The sequence below is a fragment of the Rhipicephalus microplus genome, chromosome 5, assembly GCF_043290135.1.
Source record: "Rhipicephalus microplus isolate Deutch F79 chromosome 5, USDA_Rmic, whole genome shotgun sequence".
In the NCBI taxonomy this organism is placed as follows: domain Eukaryota; kingdom Metazoa; phylum Arthropoda; class Arachnida; order Ixodida; family Ixodidae; genus Rhipicephalus; species Rhipicephalus microplus.
The window spans coordinates 153,011,571-153,033,686 of record NC_134704.1 but is presented as its reverse complement, the minus strand read 5'-3'; the positions used below and the strand labels follow the sequence as shown (position 1 = coordinate 153,033,686).

General features: G+C 44.4%; 1 protein-coding gene across 3 annotated transcripts in view; it reads right to left on the bottom strand.

Annotated features, from left to right (window-relative positions):
• LOC119174158 (uncharacterized) overlaps positions 1-22,116 on the bottom strand; it is a 158,385-nt gene that overhangs the window by 38,802 nt on the left and 97,467 nt on the right. For 2 of the 3 annotated variants that reach the window (XM_075896086.1, XM_037424978.2), the window contains exon 3: positions 21,184-21,260. In XM_075896086.1, coding sequence (XP_075752201.1) covers positions 21,184-21,260 — 77 coding nt within the window. Of the gene's footprint in view, positions 1-14,992; positions 16,453-16,587; positions 16,694-17,163; positions 17,251-21,183; positions 21,261-22,116 lie in introns of those variants that run through there. The other variant, XM_075896088.1, reaches the window with a different exon arrangement.

The window sequence follows — 22,116 nt, the reverse complement described above, 5'->3', positions numbered from 1 at the left end:
CGCAACATGAAGGCATTTTCATTTTCTTGTGGTCTTGCCGACCAAACGTATTTCCGACAAATCCTTGGTTGTATTCTCATAGTATTTGTAGTATTTGCAGAAACAGTATATGTTGTATACCTCTGCCAGGCAAACATTCATTGCATACCGTATCTACACTCAGCCGTTTACACCATGAAGCCCTTTTTACATTAAATTTCGGTTCATTGAATTGTTAGCGAAGCATGTGCCACTAAAATGCTGGTATTTTCCACATAAGACATATTGCAGTCGATTGTTCGGGTACCACCTAGTTTGGCTTGAGCCTACATCAGACCCCATATGTATTCAGGCCGGGCCGGGTAAGTGACTGTGTCTTGGGTATGGGCTGAGCCCAGCTCTCTCTTGGAATTACCAGAGTGGGCACGTGCGCACAGGTTTGAACAAGTCCCGCCCTCACGCCAGACCCGTGCACAGAACGCTAACCCGTGCAGTGCACTACTTGGAGGCACTAGGCACACAGTATGTCGAGGGGTCCATTCAGTCAAGGCTAAAAAGTCGGGGAAATCGCGTGGCCGTTCAGAATCCTGTGCCCATGGTATGTTGACAACATGCTTATGTAGTCCCATATGGTGTATACGGCTTACTCTTAGCGGTAACAGAGTGGGCGTTTCGGAGGGGCACTGGGAAATGTTCATTTTACTTGCGCGTGGAGCTCGTTAACAAACTGATGGCATGATGCCTGTTGTCGCACCATATTGTCTAGCTGTTGGGTTGCAACAGCGTGACTGTTGACTAGTTGGCTGACGAATTCCCAGTGGTTGTTAACTTTCCTACTTTACAATATCAGCAAAAAATTGACGTAAATCCAGGCGCCGAAAAAGTTGCAAGCTTTAGTGGCTCCTTTTAAAGGATCGAATTATTTTGCTAAATCGTCACAGCCGAGAGCATTTATTCCTGCTTTGCCATGAATCGAGCAATGATTATATTGTCGCGAGCACATTTCAAGAGTTTTTACTATCATTGTTGCTTTCGACGAAATATATGAATTAACTCACGCAGGTACGACGTTATCTGTGTGATTTAGTCAATTTTCGTCCGAACTGGTTGGTGTTCGGACAGGTTCGTTTTGTGTGAAGCAAGACTGTGTCCAGGCTTTGCGACTGATATCACCGCTATCTTTGATGGCTCCGGAGGAAGACGCGTTAACGCTGGTCGATGGAATAATAACAAAAATTTTATACTGATTTGCGTACAGCAAAAATTATAACCCTCGATGGGTGGGTTATAATTAGGGTTATAAATTATAACCACCCATCGTAACCACCCATCGAGGGTTATAAATTCGAGGGTTATAACCATCGAGGGTTATAACCACCCATCGTAACCACCCATCGAGGGTTATAAATTATAATCCTCGATGGGTGGTTACGACAAGCTTGCCGGCTGGACCAGTGTCCAGCCGGCAAGCTTGTCGTAGCCAAAAGACAAAGCTGGGCCTCCTGGACACTCATTTTATTCCTTGTTCCGCAGGATCACTACTCGTCACCAGCTGCAATTAGCACTAACTGGACAGGCGGGTTTTTTGAAGAATTAGAGGGGGGAGGGAGCGGAATAAACGCAGCTGTCTGGCTTGTTCCCGCAGCCAAAAAAGTCACTCGTGCGCTTAATTTTCCGTGATGCCGCACACATGTCGCACAGTTTGCTTTGAAATCATGGAACGGCAGCCGGTCCGGTAGGTCAAAGTTGACTTGACAACACCCCACCAGCGAGAGTGGGGCAGTGAACTTTACGGGTTACAAAACCGTAGGACCACAATAGGGCCCGGGCTGGTCCTTCACCCCACCCACGTGTAAGCTTTAGCGCCTTGGGGCTTGCTTGCTATGGGAGGGACGACAGCAAATAGTGGTCGACAAAAAAGGCCACTTTAGCTGCAAAACCACATACCTCCAGTTCATTCAAGGCCCAAGTTACTGCAGACACCTCAAGCTCTGTGGTAGCCCACCAAATATGTGTCAATTTTAACCGATGTCTACCGAAGGCGATCGGCATCTCAGGGCTGTCCTCGCAAATTTGTGCCTGCAACTACAATGAATGTGATGGTAGTGTTGTGCCACGGCCCTGCCGGTGGCTACCGGCAATCGTCATTCCAAATTCCAAAGCAGCTTCAACTAAAGTAGTAATGCGCCGAGTTCTGCTGCGCCATTGGCTCGCAGACCAAAAACTCTTTAGGCACACCTGATTGGCAGACTGCCTGAAGAGATGATTCCAGCCATAGCTGTGGCCTCTTCTGCGTCTTTCAGATCGCCGAGTCACACCGGACAATGAACTTAATCCTCTAGAACGCTTTTCGCATTCCTGGGTCAACGGCCGTGCCTCGGTGCATCCTTGTCCTCGTTGCCTGCCAAGAGCTCGAAGCTGTCAGTGTGTCAACCCTGAATCTTTCTAACTGGAGGAGTCAATTCTACGCGAGAAGTTTTATGTCTTGAACCGAGCCATTGGTGCCATATTGTTCCTCCCTGTGCAACAAAATGCACGTGCCTTTGCACTTTTCTAGAAGGAGGTTTGACTGCCTCTTCCGGGGCGGAGTGAAGAAGGAGAATACTGTTGGAGATACCTGGACTCAGTTGTCTTCTCTCGCAGGTAATTTTGGGAAGACGAAGGGCATAAAACGCGAAGACACAGACGCGAGGGTAAGCTTTATCTGTTTCATGCTGTTCCACATTACTCTAAACATGTAAATACTGCCCATAAACGCTTCTTTTACCTACTCCAGCTGTTCCACTCGTCTTCTTTCGAGACTCGGATGGCTCCAGTCAGGACCACGCTACCCAAGGTCGCCACTGTCACAGACGTGGTGGGATGTCTCGAAACTTTATAGGGAGCATGCAAGGTGCTAGAAGGTTTGGAATGCCAAGAGATGTCGCTGCCTTAGTGACCCCACATTTTGCACAGCATTGCTCAGTTACTCATTGCCGTGTTGCTCATTGTGCAATTTTCAGGCATCCATGCTTAGCTCCGCGTTCTCTGCCTTCTGAGTGTTCTCCTAGGCATGGCGTCATTACTGTCTCTCTCCATGAAAAACACTTCTACAACACCGCGTGGGGGAAGAAAAAATGGGACTGAAAGATATATAAGAAAATAGAAGTTGAGAAAAGTACTAAAAAAGACCATTCAACCTGCCTCCCGCACAAACAACCGCGCGCACACGCACTCGACTCGGAAAACTACCAAAAAAGCCGTGTTAAAGAGACGTGCACAATTTAACACAAGCAAAAGAAAGAAGAACGGGGTTTCCTAAACTCACGTGAGAAGTCTGGTTGGCTTCATTGGTAGCGCCACTCCGGAGAGCTACTCGAAGGTACGATGGCTTCGTAGCTGAGCAGGGCCGGAGCACATATTTTGTGGTATTGGGAATCGGGTGGAATGGACCTCAACAGGCCACGTAGGGCCACTGCTAGATCATCAAACACGTAATCCTTTAGGTCTCCAAACACATTTATCCTGCAGTCCCTTTGGTCACCTGGCGGAGTTGGCACGCTGACAGGTCGCGGAAGCGGTGCCGTTCTGTCATCTGCAGGGTCGTCTGTTGGAGCTTGTGTGCACACCAGAGGTGGAAGGGTGGCTACCACGTAAGTCTGGTCACAGCCAGTAAGGCCGTCCCGAAACGAAACGCCATTCACAATCGCCGCACTGCCACGATTGGTCACAAAAGTTCTAGCTTGCTCCACGGCTTGGTGAGGCCATGATGACCATGACCTCGTGCTGGAACTGCTAGGAAGGACAGCGTGGCTCTGTTGTGGAGTCGAAGTCACCACAGTTAATGCAGTGTGATTGTTCCGCTTCACAGGGTCATGGAACGTGCTTGACGCCGCAGCGCAGGCGCCGTTCATCTCACGAGCAGGTGGCCGTTACGTTTCCGAAGAGGCAGCATCGGGAACACTGTAAAGGCCGAGGCTGGCGTCGACGGAAAGAGCGCCTTTGCTTATACAACAGGATGTGATAGGCGACAGTGGTTTGCGCAAAAATGAGGGTGAGGCGGTTTCCTCTGCGCAAACCAGCCATAAGTTTTACTGATGAGGCAATGTTGGCGGCTAGGTCCTCTAAGGAAATGAAAGAATATACTCTGAAGATTAAGCCGCCACATGTTCGGTTTCCTCTGCGTAAACCAGCCATAAGTTTTACTGATGAGGCAATGTTGGCGGCTAGGTCCTCTTAGGAAATGAAAGAATATACTCTGAAGATTAAGCCGACACATGTGTTAAGATTGAGTTGTTTAGACTAGACGCTGGCTCTGCAGATCACCCCAACTTGATTTGATTAATATGTGGTGTTTAACGTACTAAACCACCATATGATTATGAGAGACGCATCACCCCAATTTGCAGCATGGTGTTTAGATTGGCAGTGGGTTGGGTATCACCTGCAACCATGTTGCGTTTGAAGTTCACCCGTATGCGTCGGGTGGTATGTAATCCCGAGAAAAAGGTGGTGATCACGTCTTTCAACGTAACCAGGAAGTTGGACTTTTTCATGACAGATTGATAGGTGATTGTGGCCGCAAGGTCACTTAGAATTAGATTTCAAAAGGCTTCGAGGCCTTGATATCTCAAATCAGCGCATGTATAGGTGCTTGGAGGCACACGCCCACTAGGGAAGGGTGCCGTTTTTCGGTAGCCGATGCAAATGAGAGGAGATGGTGTTGCTGCGAGGAAGGCGTCCCTTGCAGGAAGCCACAGCCGTGGGAAGAGAGGAAGAAGTTCGAATTGGCACTTTCCCTTCACTCGGGGTCTAGGAGAGGGTGCCAGTGTCATGTATGCCGTTCCCCTGACGCCGGGTTTGGTTTCGAGCGTGCAGGCTTGCGTGGTTCCTGCTGCTGCTATGTGGGCACCGATGTCAAAGGCAAGGTTGCTCGGGCGGCTTCCAGTCGATTTGCCTTCTTATGGCGGCTGCTCGGATGGTGGCATCTGTAGCCTTTACAAAGGCTGTTCTCAAAAGAGCGCGGAGCTACTATGAAGACAAGGACCGTAGCGCAAAAACATGCGTCCTGCTGTGTTGAAATCTCACTCGCTGGGCACCTTTGCGAGCGTGACTGGTTCTTGCCTCCTGTGGAAGACTTACCAGTTTGTACCATCCCGTCTGTGTCTCTTCTCTTTGGGGACAATTTTCTTTGCTCAGCGCCTTCACCTTTTTTCGGATCGGCTCCTCTTCGTTCGGGGCTCCAGCTTTTCTGCACGCACTACCTTCCCCTGATAGCCTCCTCGAACGACTGAAGCAAACGAGCTAGCTCGCTGATTTTCAACCAGTGCTAACCTTTACGCAGTATAAAATATTTGACCGCTCCTTCAGTTAGAAGAGCTTTTATGTGGTCGCCAACCACGAGCTCAACCAGGTATATGAAAGTGGAAGCACCGCGGCCCTCTATTCAGAAATTTCAGTAACTTTTTACATTAGTTAAAGATATCCTCCATGTCTCCCGGCAGCATATAGTTTCACCGAGGAATCGTTTCTGGTGTGCAGTTTCTGACAGTTTCAGTTTTTTAAGTACGACGCCTTTCAAGGTGTCGTAATTCCTTTTTTGCTTAAGCGTGAGTCATGTAGAAAGGTACGGCATGCGTTTTGCATTCAGTGAAGAGATAAGGTGATCCAGAAGTGCCTCGGCACACCATGCACTCCTCTAATGTGTACTCCACCGTTTGAAACTTTACAAGTGCCTTCCCTTCAGCCCGAAGTTTAAGAAACAGGCCCGCTAGCATCTGCCTATGGTGCCTTAGGAGCTTAGCCGGCTTGCTTTAGGACGTTGCATCGCCCTCGGCATTTTGTGTCTGCGGTGAGGTATTTCTCTGAAGTTGAGCAATCTGCAGCTTATACCCAGGGACCGCGGTGCTTTTTGGCCAATCTTCAGCCTCATTACCATTTCTTGCTTTAAAATGGAGAGAGTAATCATACCGTTATTTTGGTCAGCTTGACCATTCCTGCTTTTTTTCCTCATTATGTAAGTGCGGCACTTGTCAGGATTTAAGTACCCGAATCCAGAGAGCATATGAAGCGGTCAGCCAGCACAACACAGAGCTTATAAGGAATGGGTCCAGAAGGGCTCACCTGTGCATTTTGCTGAGGGTGCTGTCGATGCTTGCTTCTGACATCCTGGCTTGAGACCTGTTTGGTGTCGTGTCGTAGCTCACTCCCCGCTTTTGTCCCGGAAAGCCTCTCGTGGCGGTCCTGGTGGCGACGGCTGCTTGTTGCTCGTTTGATTCCTGCCGGATCCTTCCGGTGCTTACCATGCTCCATACGTAAGGTGAGGCTTCGGCTGCTGCTGCTTCAGCACTAGCAAGCTCCTTCGTTGTCCTCTTTCAGTCTCGTTGTTTCAAAGCCTAGTCCATTAGTTTTTAAGGGTGTGGTCAACCTGTTCTACTGCACCAGTAAAATTTCGACCGAGTTGGTAGGCGTTTGGACAAGTTCTATTCGGGCGAAGCAAGGCCTTGTCTGAGCTTCACGACAGAGATCACCGCCACGTTCAATACCTCCCGAGGAAGACGCCTTCGCGAAAAGAAAGATGAATGAGCAAGAGGAAAACTTTATAAAATCTATGTACAGCGAAAAGAAGTGGGTCTGTTAGCAGCAGGGCCGGTGTCCATCCGGCAAGGTTCTTGCAAAAAAAAAAGATATCACTGGCTCTCCTGGCCACTCCTCTTACCTGTTGCCCCTCTACCCCAGATCACTGCTTGTCGCCTGCAGTCACTAACACTAACCGGACAGGCGGGTTTTTGGAAGAATCAGAAAGGTAAAGAAGTGGGCCAAGCGCAGCTGTCTTCCTCGCTCCCACAGCCAATAAATGCAGAAGTACGGATGAGGATACCATTTGTTTCGTGCAAGTTCTCCGAATTTTGTTTCTAAATGTGTTGCTTGCACATCGTTTGTACATTTAATCAAACGCCTACATGCACTTTCAAAGACTGGACAAGTCAACGGAAACCTTATTTTTTATTTCCGCAAGATAACTGTTTCTCATTTGAGAAGTAACTGCGAGAGCGCAGTTACTCCTTCACACTTTATTCCAGTAGTGTGCAGTGAGTGCGGCAGGTTAGGTACTCCACTAAAGGAGCTACCTTGATACCCCTTTTTCTGTTTTACTTCTGAGAGTAAACTTTCCAGCGTGGTTGCTGGTGCTCGTATAAGCTGTCGTATAACCTTAGCTACGCGTCGGCTGTGCGTAGTACTAACTAAATGATCTCAACTGTTCGCGTTTGCCCACTCATGTCTATAAAAACATCTGATAGATTCTCGAAACTTTTCAGACTTTCAGGGGGGTTTGCACAAAGCCATGGTTATTCCTGTACCATGCCATTTCCGCAATTATAGACAAACGAAGCGCACCTCGTCATATGTATGTCTAGAAAACAAAATTTGCGACATGAAATTCGCCAAATATATTTTAGCTCAGTATCATGAAACGTGGAACTAATAGGCACCGTATTGTATTAAAACATGCATATCTATTTTTGAATGCGCGTATGTTGAGGTAGGCGTCCACAAAACCTTGAAACAACCAAAAAGGACTTTTCCTTCTAAATACGTCAAACCTATCACTCGCACTTATGTGGCTTTTCGACAGACTTGTCTAATACCACACTGAATGGAATATTGATAGTTGTGACATTATTCTCAGTCCGTAATCAAAATGACTGTATGCCTTATGCTATTTCCTCCTCTACGTAAAGCTATGCAATGATAATTTTCTGAAACCTCCACACTTACCTAATACCAGCATGCTAAAAATTGCGAGACTCTTGAGCTTAGCTTGACAACTTGTACGTGATAGCTAACATACTGCCTCTAGTGCGTATTCAAAACACCTATTGCATCAACTCTTCTTGAACTTGCTACGCACCCGTTGCGTGGCCTTCAAGAGGCGCTGAAACAATTCAGGAAAACGTGGTTATGATGGCATGATACGTATATAACGCGGTGAACTCAAAAAAATGAAGTGGAGAATTTGCATAAACCAACGCATATATCTTAATTTTGCCAAAAACAAGCAACTGGCACCACGGCAGAAATCACGAATTTCGCCGCTGCTGTGATTGGTCAAAGTTGATGACAATATTAACAAGAAGGGGAGAACAGCTGCTTGCACTCGCTGGAAGGTGATGGCGGGTTGATCTGCTGAAATAGAATGGTTGCTAAAATGGCGAACTGTGTAAGTTGTAACGAGTTTGCTGTAAATCTGTACTGCATGTTCAATGTTCAAGCCTGTCCCCACTGTAAGATCGACAACTGAAGAGGATGTCAGTGCCGATGATACGGCAGAGGAAAGCGAGTTCCAACTGACTACCTCTTTCACCCACGTCGGAAACATAGGCTTGTACGTATAAGGGGAATGTCAGTGCCTAATATCACTGTAATAGACTGGCACAAATGATACGTTCAACTGTAGACGAAATCAGAAAACGAACTGCAGCATCGGCACTCGCTTTTAGCCACGTATTGGAACATTCCGCGCTACGTGCGAGCATCGTGCAGAACCATCAGTTCTTCTCGGACTTCACTGCTCAGGGGTGTGTAGCGCTGTTGATGCAGACAGTATTACGTTTTATAAATTCTGACCAGTGCTGTGATGGTGTGTTAAAGTACAAACGGTGTATTGGCTGCGTTAGGAGCATGTGATTGTCGTGTAGAGTGCCCGATTTTGATGTTGCGAAGTGATTCCCGTGTACACTTGTTTTCGCCACGGGTGTTCAAGTACGCACTGCGTTCGAACGGGGAAAGAAGATCGAGAATACATACAAAACAAGACGTGCCTAAATATTCGTGCTGAAATATTTTTTGCAATCCAAACATTTCCTGTTTTTTTCTGTGCAGTGAGATAAAAAACTATCACTTTTATTTAAATATACTGATATGCAGCCCATCTTCATAAATTATTCTCATCACTATATTGCACTACTGCCATGACGAGTCCCATTCAGCACAGTGCAGATTGTAAGAAGCAGATCAGTGCTATAAAGGCTGAGCTAATGAACAAGAGAGCTAAGGGCATCAACACTTTACGTGCAAGCGGTGCGTTGGCTTACAGTACGCCCATTCGAAAGTATTCACTGTTATCAAATCCGCCGCACATACATTGATCAAAATCAAGAAAGCCTTTATTTAGATCAAGCGCTACGCGGACAGTTTGGGCTGTGAGTATGCTTTGTGTGGTGGCATTCTGCAGTGATTGAATGGTACAGTACGAAATAAATGTTGCCTGGATCTTTGCAGGAGTGATTGTTGCATCAATTCATCTATGATTCTGGATTTTTATCGAATTACCCGAGCCGTAATTCAAATAAAGTGGCCGTGGTACATGGTCTCTTTGTTGTCGATCAAGGGTGGCTCTGATAAATGTTCTTTAGAGGCGCCATGACCTGTCGCTGCAACAACAAAGATCGCGTCCTACCGGCGTCATGATTAAGCAAAACTACGATGAACCATGCCTGTGTAACGGCTAGTGATCCGCCCGTTTCATATAGATTCTAAATGAGTATCGCAGAAGTGAAGCCGCAGAGTGAGCTTATCACGACTGCAGCAAGCGCGTGCTAACCAACTAACTACGTGCTGATATGGCACATAGGTATATTTACAGCCTTGCTTTTTTTAATGTGAATGCATTTCTTAGTCGGGCCACACAACACCTACCAGTTTAGAAAACGGAAACTGTACTTTTGGGCTGTTCTATCAAAATAACATGCATCAACGCAGCAGCGGCGTACTGAACTGCAACACCCCGAGGCGAGATGGCGCTGGTAGTACTGTCATCATCAATAAACATACGCATTTTTGTGCTGCATGTGGGTGGCTCGCTCTTCCTTCGCGTTGCTCTCTTTCTCTGGTATTTTTTTGTTTTCGTTGCTAAATTGCGGTTCGCATCTGTAATTATCGCCAGGTGACCTAACTGTCCTAAGCTGGCAAAAACAACGTCCATCAAGTAAGGTTTGCATCGTTTATGGCGAGTGTCCCAGCCGGTACAACCAATGTATACAGTCGCGTCCGAACAAAACAACTCACTAATACATATTGCAAGCTTTCAACCCGCGCATAATGACCCTTGAAAGCTAACAAGCATATGCATATAACTGAAGATTGTAATCGCTGAATGAACGTCGCTCTCATTGTGTTCGGCGTTCGAGTTTAACAGCGTGATTTCTTGAGAAGGGTCCGATTCTGCAGTCAGATGCGGCGCTTGCCCTGCAGTGTTGATTTTGAAGAGAAGTGAATGCGTCATGTGGAATCGGGAAGGAAACTTGCACATTGCTGATAGGCAGCTTGCGCAGTGAGAGCGATGTATTTTTTTTCTAAATTTGTTAAATAAGCAATTGCGAATGCGTGCAGTTCTGAATTTTTCTCGCTCTGCAATGCTACATTGGGTACTTCACAATAGTGCAGTGTCGCGTCGTGCCGCCAGGGTACGCACTAGTTTAATTATCAGCCGTGAGCCCATATCATTGGTGGGGGGGGGGGAGGGTAAACAACAAGAGGGAAGGCAGGGAGGTTAACCAGGCACATGCCCGGTTTGCTACCATACGCTGGGGGAATAGGAAGGAGGCATAAAGATGAGAGAGAGAGAGAGGAAAGAGAAGAGAAATAGAGAGAGAAAAAAAACTAAAGGAGGATTGTCAGTCAATCGGCTGGCGCGTATGCAGCGGTGGCACTATACAAAAGTTAAAGGTGGTCACATAGGCCTGTAGTCCTTAAAAAGCACAAGACAGCTTTGACTGCTTTTTGAGCCGACGAAAGGCGATGACGGTGTTCCAGTAGCATCTGCACAGAGAGTGGCCGATCGTCCAATTGTCGCAATGCGTCTGAAAGCTTCTGTGTTTCAGACGCAAATCGAGGGCAAAGGCATATCAGATGGTCGATGTCTTCTTTGGTGCAGCAGACGTCGCATTCCGCATTGTCGGTCAATCCAATGAGGGTTCTATATGCTTTTGTGAAGGCAACCCCCAACCAAAGGCGACAAAGAAGTGAAGCTTCAGGTCGACGAAGTCCGGATGGAGGTCGAAGTTCTAGTCGAGGGTTTATTTGGTATAGTCTCGTATGTCTTATGCTTGGGGTGTTCCACTCCTGTAGACTCAGACTACGTGCCAGGTGACGAAGTTGCTTTGCAGCGTCAGTCCTTGACAAAGGAATCGGAAGGGTGTGTTCTTCTTGGTGCGATGTGCGAGCTGCGTTGTCTGCGGAATCATTGCCACTGATCCCACAATGGCCAGGAAGCCACTGAAACTTGACCTCGTAGCCTGTTTCTGTGACGTGGTGAACGAGCTTGACAACTTCGTAAGTTAATTGTTCATGGCAACCTCGTCGAAGGACTGACTGCATGCTCTGTAGCGCTGGTTTTGAGTCGGAAAACACAGCCCATTTACTCGGTCTTTGGGATTTGATGTACTCTATGGCGCCACGCAAAGCCACAAGTTCTGCCGCTGTGGACGTAGGGACTTGTGACAGTTTGATTCGCAGAAGGATTCCTCTAGCTGGAATCACCACCGCACCACCAGAACCAGACGCTGTGGTTGAACCATCGGTGTATATGTGCACGTGGTTGTTGTACATTTCGTGCAGATGGCTCAAGCTCAATTGTTTTAGGGCTGATGAAGGCAAATTTGATTTTTTCTGTATTCGTGGAATTGAAATACGTACTTGTGGAAGTGCCAGGCACCACGGAGGATACACCAGTTTCTCAGCAGGCGTAAAACCTGACGTAAACGACGCACGATGAGCAAAGACAATTGCACTAACCTTCGTGCGGGGCCTCTGAATAGCGAGGGTTGCCAAGTGGTGGGAAGGATTCCTAGCAAACCAATGTCCGTAAGCGGACATTGGTTTTCTGGTGAAGGCCACGACTACACACTTCTCACTTGCGATTTCAAGCCCTTGTTTGCGTAAGTGGTACGATGTCACTGATGCTGCCTTCTGAAGTCGAGCGCGAAGTTGAAGTCGAGTCACACCTGATGTCCACACACAGATGTCATCAGCATAAATGGAAAGTCGTACACTGCTTAGTTGCTTGCCAATCAGTTCAATGAGTGTTAGGTTGAACAGCGTCGGGCTTAGCACTCCACCTTGCGGGACTCCACGGCTGCAGTAATACTCTGGTAGTATGTATTTAGGTTATGGGCCTAAAATATTTGAGGCTTGCTACATTTATTCTTAGAGTTAAGTTGCGCAGTTACTACGGCTAGAATTTCTCGTCGCAGGTACTGACCAGTCTGCTCAGTATACAGCGAACATGTATGCTAAAGGAACAGAGTTAGGAGTTGTGTGCTTACAAATCGAAAAGGCTCAATTTTAAGAAAATATGCTTTCGGCATGCATTGTAAACTTTTGTGGTTTGTACATCTTTGTTGATGCGCTTACAATACACTATTTGCTCACCTCTGAGCACATTCTCTTTTTTGCATAGACATCACGATAGAACATGAGCACTCTCTTGCAAGCAAGCACTCCTGAAAACAATTAACTATCGGCCGATCTCATTAATTTCAACTTCCTGTGAACTACTTGAGCACATAATACATAGGCATATTTCAGAATTCCTAGATAAGCACAATATTTTGTCAGGTTCACGACACGGATTCAGGAAAGGATTTTTTACTTGTACTCAGCTGGTAACTACAGTTCACAATTTCGCACTATCTATAAATTCCGGAAAACAGGTAGATGCAATTTTTTATAGATTTTGCTAAAGCTTTCGATACGGTCCCTCACAATAAATTACTCTTCCAATTGGATTTAATTCTTAAGAATACTCAACTTCTAAATTGGATTTCCGGTTATCTTTCAAATCGAAAACAGTATGTCTTCTTCAATGACCATTGTTCTCGCACAGTACCGGTTGACTCGGGTGTTCCCCAAGGCTCTGTGCTCGGACCCCTCCTCTTTTTATTGTTTATAAATGATATATCACATGATATACCTGTAAAAGTCAAGTTATATGCAGATGATTGCATCCTGTACTCGGAAATAGAAAACCAGACTGATAAAATTAATTTAAACGATGCATTTCAAAAGGTCATTTGTTGGTGCGATAAATGGCAGATGTCAGTTAATTTTAAAAAGACCGTTTTCAAGAAAATTTCTCACAAACGTAACACTCTTCATTTTGCATATTCAGCCAATAATGTTTTTTTGCGGGAGGTACAACACTACAAGTACCTTGGTCTTTGGATTTCGAATGACCTTAACTGGACGGGACATATTAACACTGTATTAAGCTCGTGCAATTACAAATTATTTCATCTTAGACGAGCTCTTAAGCACTCCACTCCCGCCGTTTGCCTTGCTGCATTTAATGCAATTGTTCAACCTACTTAGATTATGCATCCATAATTTGGTACCCTTACACCAGAAAAATATCAGCGAAAGGGAAAAAATTCAAAAGAGAGCTGTTAGGTTTACTTATAACAGTTTTGGTCGTACTTCAATAACATGCTTATTAGCAAAAGCTAACCTCCCAACACCTACACAAAGAAATAAAGTATTGAGATTGAAATTTTTCTTTCAATTAGTTAAAGGTTATTTTAAGTTATACTTATCACATATACTTTATTTGTCCACAGGATATACCACAAGGCAGAGACATGCCTTTACAATAACCCCATTTTCCACCCGTAATAACACATTCAAGTATTCGTTCTTCCCTAGGACAATTACCGAATGGAATAACCTTAGTAACGAAGTTGTTTCCCAGTCATCCTTGAACCTTTTTGCTGCGCAGCTCTAGCAGTGAGTGTCTAAATTCTAAGACATGTGCTCCTGTAGTTTATTTCAATCACTGTAGCCATTCTCCCCTTGTGATCATCTTGAATGTAGCGCTCATTTCTCTATATGTTCTCATGCCGGTTTATTACAAACCACTGTTCTTTTTTTTTCGTTCCGAAAGTGTGTAAATGCCTTACCTGTTTTATATTTATTTCTTTGCCGATTTGTAAATTTTGAAATGTAAATCCACCCTGCCAAAACCCTATGTTAGGGTTGCAGTATTCATAAATAAATAAATGAATAAATTGGTGGTACATTTATATATTTATTTATTTGTTTGTTTATGCATTTATGTTTTTATTCATTTGATACTGTCAACCCCGTTCATGGGCTCATTATGGGAAGGGTTTCACAGAGTACATAACGTTCGCACAAAAAAGAAAACTTTAAATGCACATATAAATACGAGGTGAACAACCAACAACAAAAAAATAACAAACAAACAACTGTGACCATACACATAAAAATCAACGAATTAATGCTCACAACAGAATTTTGCCCACATCATCACATAGAAAACTGTCTAATGCATTTTCAAAATTTACTGACGATGCTTGCTGCACAACCACATTGGGTAAACTATTCCACATATCTTTGTGTCTGGAAAAATGGAGTGGCGGAAAGCATTCGTGCGTGTGAAATAAGGTTGAATTGCTCTACTATTATTAAGACGATCACATCGCTTTCCAGGAGGCTGAAGATATAAATCTTTATTTATTTCTGTTTGCCTACTTATAATGTTGAAAAGAAACTTGAGGTGACGTTTGCGGCTGCGATATTCCAAAGACTGAAGCTCACAGGATTTTACAAAGCTGTGACTGAGTGTGTGCGTCGGTACCTGGCGCATGTGAAACGGACTGCTAATTTTTCATTGCTTCAATTTTTGATCATAACACCTTCTGGTAAGGCGACCACACAATACTAGCGTACTGTAAGACAGGACGTATCAATGTTTTGTAAGCTGTTAGTTTACCATCCGCTGTGGCAAGTCCTAGTTTTTTTCTTTAGGAAATACAGTTTTTTGTTTGGCTTAGAACAGATGATGTGAATCTGTCCAAATGCTAGACCAATAAAGGTCATATTTATTACACACTTGTGATTGTGTTTACTTTTTCAGTATACTTGTGCTTGAAAGCTGAAGTTGTTTCCTCCCTACTACTTTTAGAGGTTAGGACTTAAATGCGTACTATCCCTTTGTGTGGCTTTGGATAAATACAAATCATGTATGTTTACATTACCTGTGCCATTTGCTATATTTTTTTATGATGATAGTGCACAGAATTTCACTTCGTAGTGGTAGACACTAAACCTAAGACAGCCTAATTGAAAGAGAAGCAGACGCGATCAAATAAATCTGGGACCTTTCTCTGCTATGTGAAAAAAAAAACAGTATCACATTCAATGAACAGAGTCTTGGTCATGACGACAGCCTTCACGTATTTGAGAAAGCTGTGCTGCAAGTGCTGATCACCTTTATGATTTATTATTGTAGGAGCTTATTGAACATATGCGCAATGGTAAGGAAATTGAGTGCAGCCTTATGAGCTTTGGCACATCTTTTCGTAAACCGGTATGAGCTAAACACAGTTAATTAAGTCAGGACAGTTTTTGGTGTAGTTCGTAAACTGTCAGAAAGCACAACTAAATGTCGGAAAGCCTGTTATTTCTCCTCACTGTGGGGGTGTTTATTTAGTAATGAAATTAATAATTTCTGACTATTCACATGCCAACTATGACGTGATCATGAGTCGTACAGTAGTCGGAAAATTTAGATTGATTCTGGCTTCCAAGGGTCAAAACAAATGACACTGTGGCCTTGCAGGAGACAAGACTCCTTGTTGAAACATTTGCTCTGACATTTCATGTTCACAGATTTTTCATATTTCGGGCTTCTATCGTTTAAGGGTCACTTTAGTTCACCTGCACTAATGGGAACTGGTTCACAGCTGTGCAGTAGAAGTTCAGAACTTGTGCAGCACGAGTTCAGCAGTGCGGCATCACAAGTGAATGACAAGGTGCCAATAAGGTGGATTCTTTATTTTGTTCACTTAATTTAATGAAGTGGAAATATATTGGCAACACACGCAGCGTTTGTGGAGGTGCTTATGACATCTACGTTTAATGCTATGTTGTTTGTTAAAATGTGCGTGCGGCTGCACCAAACCAGCATCGTCAAAGTGGAGGTACAGAAAATCACGAACTAGTTTTAGGGCTGTACCTCTCCTGGACTTTTTAAAATGAATGACATGGTTTATAAGATGCCATTGCTGCACCACTGAAACGAATAGCCAGGTGCAGTGCTTTGTAAAATGAATCATGTGGTGCAGGCAAATCGAACAAAGCCTTCAGCATACAAGCGTCTTAGCATTTCACCCCCGTCGAAATGTGGCAACTGTGGCAGGGATCAAACCTGTGTTGTTCAGCTCAGCAGTGCCACACAATCTAACTAATAGTGTAACAGTTTCAACGTTATTGAAGGTAGATTCCATGCCATGGTAGACAGCCAATACTTGTGGGCAATCTAAAGCACTCCTACACGATATGCGTGGTAAAGCATTCACGAATAAAGCATTCCATGTGTGAGGTTTGATATGACCTGCTTTAGTGGATGTTCACACGTTTCAAAGTGCTTGCAGAGCGGACAGTCAGAGGTAGTCATCCTGCAGTCATGTCAGTCTGGAAAAACAAGCAACATCACAAGATATCAATGCAAGAAATCAAAGCATTATCACTGCATAAAATTTTTCAAAGTAAACAAGCAAACCCATCAACTAGTAAACACCACTATTTTCTACATATATGTAATAGTACCTAATAACACGTGTATCACGTGGGGCTCCTTTATCACAAGACATGTCATGTAGCAGGTTCCTTGCCCGTTGTACACAGATGCTTCCATGTCAGGCGGGCCAGGAGGCTGTGGCAGAAAAAGAAGTATTTCTGATTTATGTGACGCTTTCTTTGTCACACTATAGCAAATCCACACCCATAATTATGTGATGTTTTTCCAATGCGACTGTAGTAAACTATTGACTTGAAGGTTTTTGCACTAATATATGGGCTAGATACAAAGTCAAGTGCGAGGCGACAGTGATGTATTTGCTTTCTTTCATCGGAACGGCTTGGTTTGTGCTGCCTGGCGATACCATTTCAGAATTACCTAATGAGTCAGTGACTCGTTCCCACGTGAAGCCACGCCTCAAGTAACGCACGTTTTTTTTCCGGTGACAGATTGACCCGTTAAAAAAATTTTAAAATTTATTATTGCAATGCACTGTCGCCGTGCGACGCCTATGCAGTCATAGACAAAAAAACTACATATGTTGAAATTAACAAACTAGCCCAGCAAGCAACCATCCATAAAAAACTGAGGTGGTTTCTACTTACCAGGCCTTAATTCTCGGGCTTGCAACGGGTGTTCATCCCATGCAAGCTCCAAAGGTCACTTCGTTCGCCGGAAGTCACTTGAAATCCCTTTGAGTAAGCATTTGAATGAGTCAAAATAAACAGAACGAAAAAAAAGTGTGTTGGTCAGTAGTGGCTCAAAATATTTACAGAGAAACGAAACAGTGCGAGACACAACCGAATATACCGCGAGCCGTTACCTGCCGTCGCTACCGCAGGCCGCCGTATATATTGAAATGAGCATAATGATGACGATAGGCTGCAGCTGGCTACGAGTAATCTGGAGCAAAAAATATGACAAAAATTGCTGACGCAGCACATGTTTTCAAACATGTGTTAGCTATAAGAAAAGTTGTTTTTTATGTGTAGCGGTACGTAAAGATGTAGTATTTGATCATTTTAAAATTGATTCTTGGCCCCGACGAGGACACCGCTACATGAAAGTCAATAGCGCGAGTGGTGAGAGAGGTTGGTATATCCACTATGGGTGTTTGAAGCAGAAACGCGCCGCGGTTGATTTTTTTCGCCCCCTACAGGAGATCACTTGAACTTGAGAGTTTCCGGCGCCTGGTCGGGCTATGTCAACGTCCGGCGTTGTCTGCGCGCTGGTATATATTATCACTTCGCTCTCACTCTATCTTCAATACTAACAGCTGCAGGCTTGGGCTTATCCTCACCCCTAGCAACTGGAGCGTGCGTTGCGAGAGAGTGTAAAAAAGAGTAGGTGCACTGCTTTGTCGCCTCTTCTCTCATCATTCGCTCTTTCTCTTCCCTCCACCCACCTCTGCCGTCCTCTCGCACCTCACTCTCGACCGTTCGCTGGCTGGGCGTGTTTCAAGGCAATCCGTAAATGTGTGCTCGAGACGCCACTCTCAGACAACCAAGGCCGAGCCGAGAACGCTAGCGCTCCATTGTCTCACCCGCTCACTCCTTACTGTCGATTATTCACTGGCCGGGTGCCTCTCAAGGCGATGCCAGAAATCGGTGATGCGAATGTCTGACCTTCTCTCGGTGCACGAAATGCATTCGCACTTCCTCACGATTCCTTTTGAGGAAGTGGGGACGTTTTTTTTTTTCTTTTTGCGAAGGCGACTCGGGGTGGCTGAGAGGGCCCATTCAGGTGCGAAAACACCGGATGAACCGCGATGCTGTTCAGTCGCACACGCTTGATCGTCAATCCCAGCAACGTTCTCACAGATTTGAAGTCTTTTTTTAACTACAGCAGCTCGTTTTCAAGCCATCTTCTGATACAGATAAAGTTTGTGAAGCACAACCTGATCGCGACTGAAAGTGATGCCACAGTAATATGCCGCGCAGTAATTCCACATGGCGAGTCCAATTTCGGCCTCGCACAAAAACTAGTGAATGTCGAATGGCGCAAATCTCTTATCGGGAGAAAAGAACAGTGCAATGACAAACAATTTCTACGAACTGGCACTACTGATGCTTTGCTAGGCAGGAGGTTGCACCAGAAACATGACACAATTCTGAAGTAAACAAGCTGAGCTGGCTAAGTGACGTGGGCGGCTCGGTGGCTTGCTCCTTCGATGACGTCACCTCCCCACGTGTCTGTCTTCCCCACGCTCCTCCCCTGCACTCCGTCCGCACAAGGGGGGGGGGGGGGTCCCTCGGTCAAAGTATGCTCGTTTAGAGGTGTAATCTAAAATTGCAAAAAAGACCGTGGTGGTGATGTTGTAAGAGGGCGCAGATATTGATTCGCAATAAAAAATTGGTAGATACCACGTACAGTGAGAATTCATGATATGCGAAGCACGAATGAGGAAGGTTGACATGTCACTTTAAGTTCGGCACAATGTTACGAGACGGCTGGAAATAATTATACCGTACAAGACTTCCATGTCATGATTAACATGTTTGGACGTGTCATTTCCCTTGGCCATAATTCATGTCACGTCATATTAAACTTGGTATATGTGAAGCTAGCAAAACGGCCGCGAGCATGCTATGAGCGACACATGTAGTCATGTTTCACATCGCACTCAAGCCATGATTATTATGTTTGGACGTGTCATTCAGCTTCGTCGTCTATTTATGTCCCGTGATGCCTAATTTGGTATTTGTTGGGCTAGCAAAACGACCATGAGTACGCTGTGAGCGTAGCATGTAGTCCTATTTTAATGACATACATGCCATAATTATCATGTTTGGACATGTCATTTACGTTCATCGTTCATTCACGGCACCTAACACCAAGTTCACTACATGTGAAGCTATCGAAACCGCCACAAGCGCATAATGAACGTGGCATCTAGACATGTTGTTGCATGACACGAATCTCATGATTATCATATCTGCAGCAGCCACTTACCTTCGTCATGCATTCACATTCCTTAATACCTAATCTGGTAAATGTGAAGCTATTGAAACGGTCGTGAGCGCATCATGAGTGTGGCATGCACTCATGTTCCTACATGACACTCATCTCATGATTATCATGTTTGCACCAGTCAAATACCTTGGTTATTCATTCACGTGACGTAATAACAAATTTGGTCTATGCGAAGCTGGTGAAACGGCCGTGAGCGCGTCATGATTGTGGCGTGTAGTAACGTTATTACATGACACGCATCTCAAGGTTATCATTTTTTCACCAGTCTTATATCTTCATCATCCATTCATGGCCCATAATGCCAAATTTTGTAGATGCAAAGCTAGCGAAACGACCGCGAGCGCACCATGAGCGCGGTATGGAGCCGTGCCACGCGTATGACATGCGTGCCACGATTTTAAACAAGGGTCTGTCATTGGCATATTCCATGCAGTCAGTCATAGCATACCAATTTTGCAACATTTCATGTGAACAAAACGACCGCAAAAGCAACAAGACCATGAAATGCAAATCATGACATTGATGACATACATGTCATGATTTTCATGTTAAGACTAGTCACTTGTGCACAATATACAGCATGTTATGCCACACTGATTTAGGTATCGATACCATTGTCGAAACGGTCATAAGAGCTAAACATCGCAGGAGGCTGGATAGATAGATAGATAAATAGAAAGATATATAGATAGATGAATGGATAGATAGATAGATAGATAGATAGATAGATAGATAGATAGATAGATAGATAGATAGATAGATAGATAGATAGATAGATAGATAGATAGATAGATAGATAGATAGATAGATAGATAGATAGATAGATAGATAGATAGATAGATAGACAGACAGACAGACAGACAGACAGACAGACACACAGACAGACAGACAGACAGACAGACAGACAGACAGACAGACAGATAGATAGATAGATAGATAGATAGATAGATAGATAGATAGATAGATAGATAGATAGATAGATAGATAGATAGATAGATAGATAGATAGATAGATAGATAGATAGATAGATAGATAGATAGATAGATAGATAGATAGATAGATAGATAGATAGATAGAAACACTCCAAATCACCAACGTTCTCTAAGGAGTGCTTCGCTTTTAATTAGCGAGTGCCAAACCACTTCAGTGTTTCTTTAAAGGAATGAGCGCACTAACGTGTGTGCGTTATGTAAGAGGGTGACTGGTTTAAACCATGAAGTCATTATGACTATCACGTGCTCATACGCCCAATGGCAATATACGCTTGAAACACGCATTATTACCATAATATTTCATTCTGTATTGTGATGCATGTATACAGGACCCGAGTGTTTGCAAAACTGGAAGGTTACTTCCAACTTTGCACAAGCAGATGCCTGGCTGTGTATGGTAGAACACCTGCTTGCCACGCAAACTAATTTGAACGACCCGGGTTCAGACCCAAAGGAGCCAGTGTTGATCCACAACGGGGCCCAGAGTTTTCTTCTTATTTACTTATTTGCATCCTCGATTTTTGTGGTCACGCACAAGGCAATGGTTCTTGGCTCACAACCAACAACGTGGACACCGGATTTACTGCGAAATGAGCTCTCTAACGCTATCACAATAATAAACACAATTTAAGGTCTGCTACTATGGGTTCGGTAGCTTACCTGGCCAGGAAAAAGGCTGCATGAACGGGTCCCCTTTTGTATCATTTCCCAGTATCCCGGTAACCTCTCTACTGAACCTGCAATAAACAAAAGATTATCTTTTACGAATAAGTTCAATCAATTGAGGTGGAACTACTGTTACGTAACAAACATTACCGTGCGGCCGTTTCTAGCGCAAAGCTAGGATAAATAAACAGTCCCTCAATAGCTTTTCTCCTCATGAAACTGTCGTTTCAGTTGTATTTCATTTCATTTATTTACTCTCAAGGCACTGGGCATTACAGAAAGGAGTGGGACAACAAATATGAATAAGAAGTAAAACAAAACAGCAGGATTAGAATAAATTTTAATGCAATTTCAAAAATGATTGATTTGAACGCGTTGGCGTCTCTGATTCAAGCGATCGATGCCAGAAGGTGGTTCCAGTCAGTTCATGTTCTAGGGATGAAAGAGTTGAAGTGCTGGTTCGTATGGCAGAAGGGAACCTTAACCTTGTATCGATGGTCATTGCGTGCTAATGTGTAGGCTGGTTGAAAAAACAGTGAACCAGAGAGGGTTCTGTTAGTCTGATAGATCTTTTGAAAGAGACAGAGACTTGAATTTTCACGTCGTATTGAGAGGTTATACAAATTTAGTTGAGCCTTCATTATTGTGAAACTTGCAGTTCGAGAGTAATTGGACAATCTGAAACGTGCTGAGCGATTCTGAATGGATTAAATGTTGTCTATGAGCATGTGAATATGAAGATGCAGGTAGACGACGCATACTCGAGTTTTGGCCGCACCAATGATTTATACAGGAGGAGCTTTAGGTTAATTATAGCAAGAGAAAAATTTCGATGTAAATAGCCAAGCGTTTAATTAGCGTTGCATGTTATGTAGTCAACGTGAGCCTGCCGTGACAGGTTGTTAGAAATGTTAACACCGGGGTACT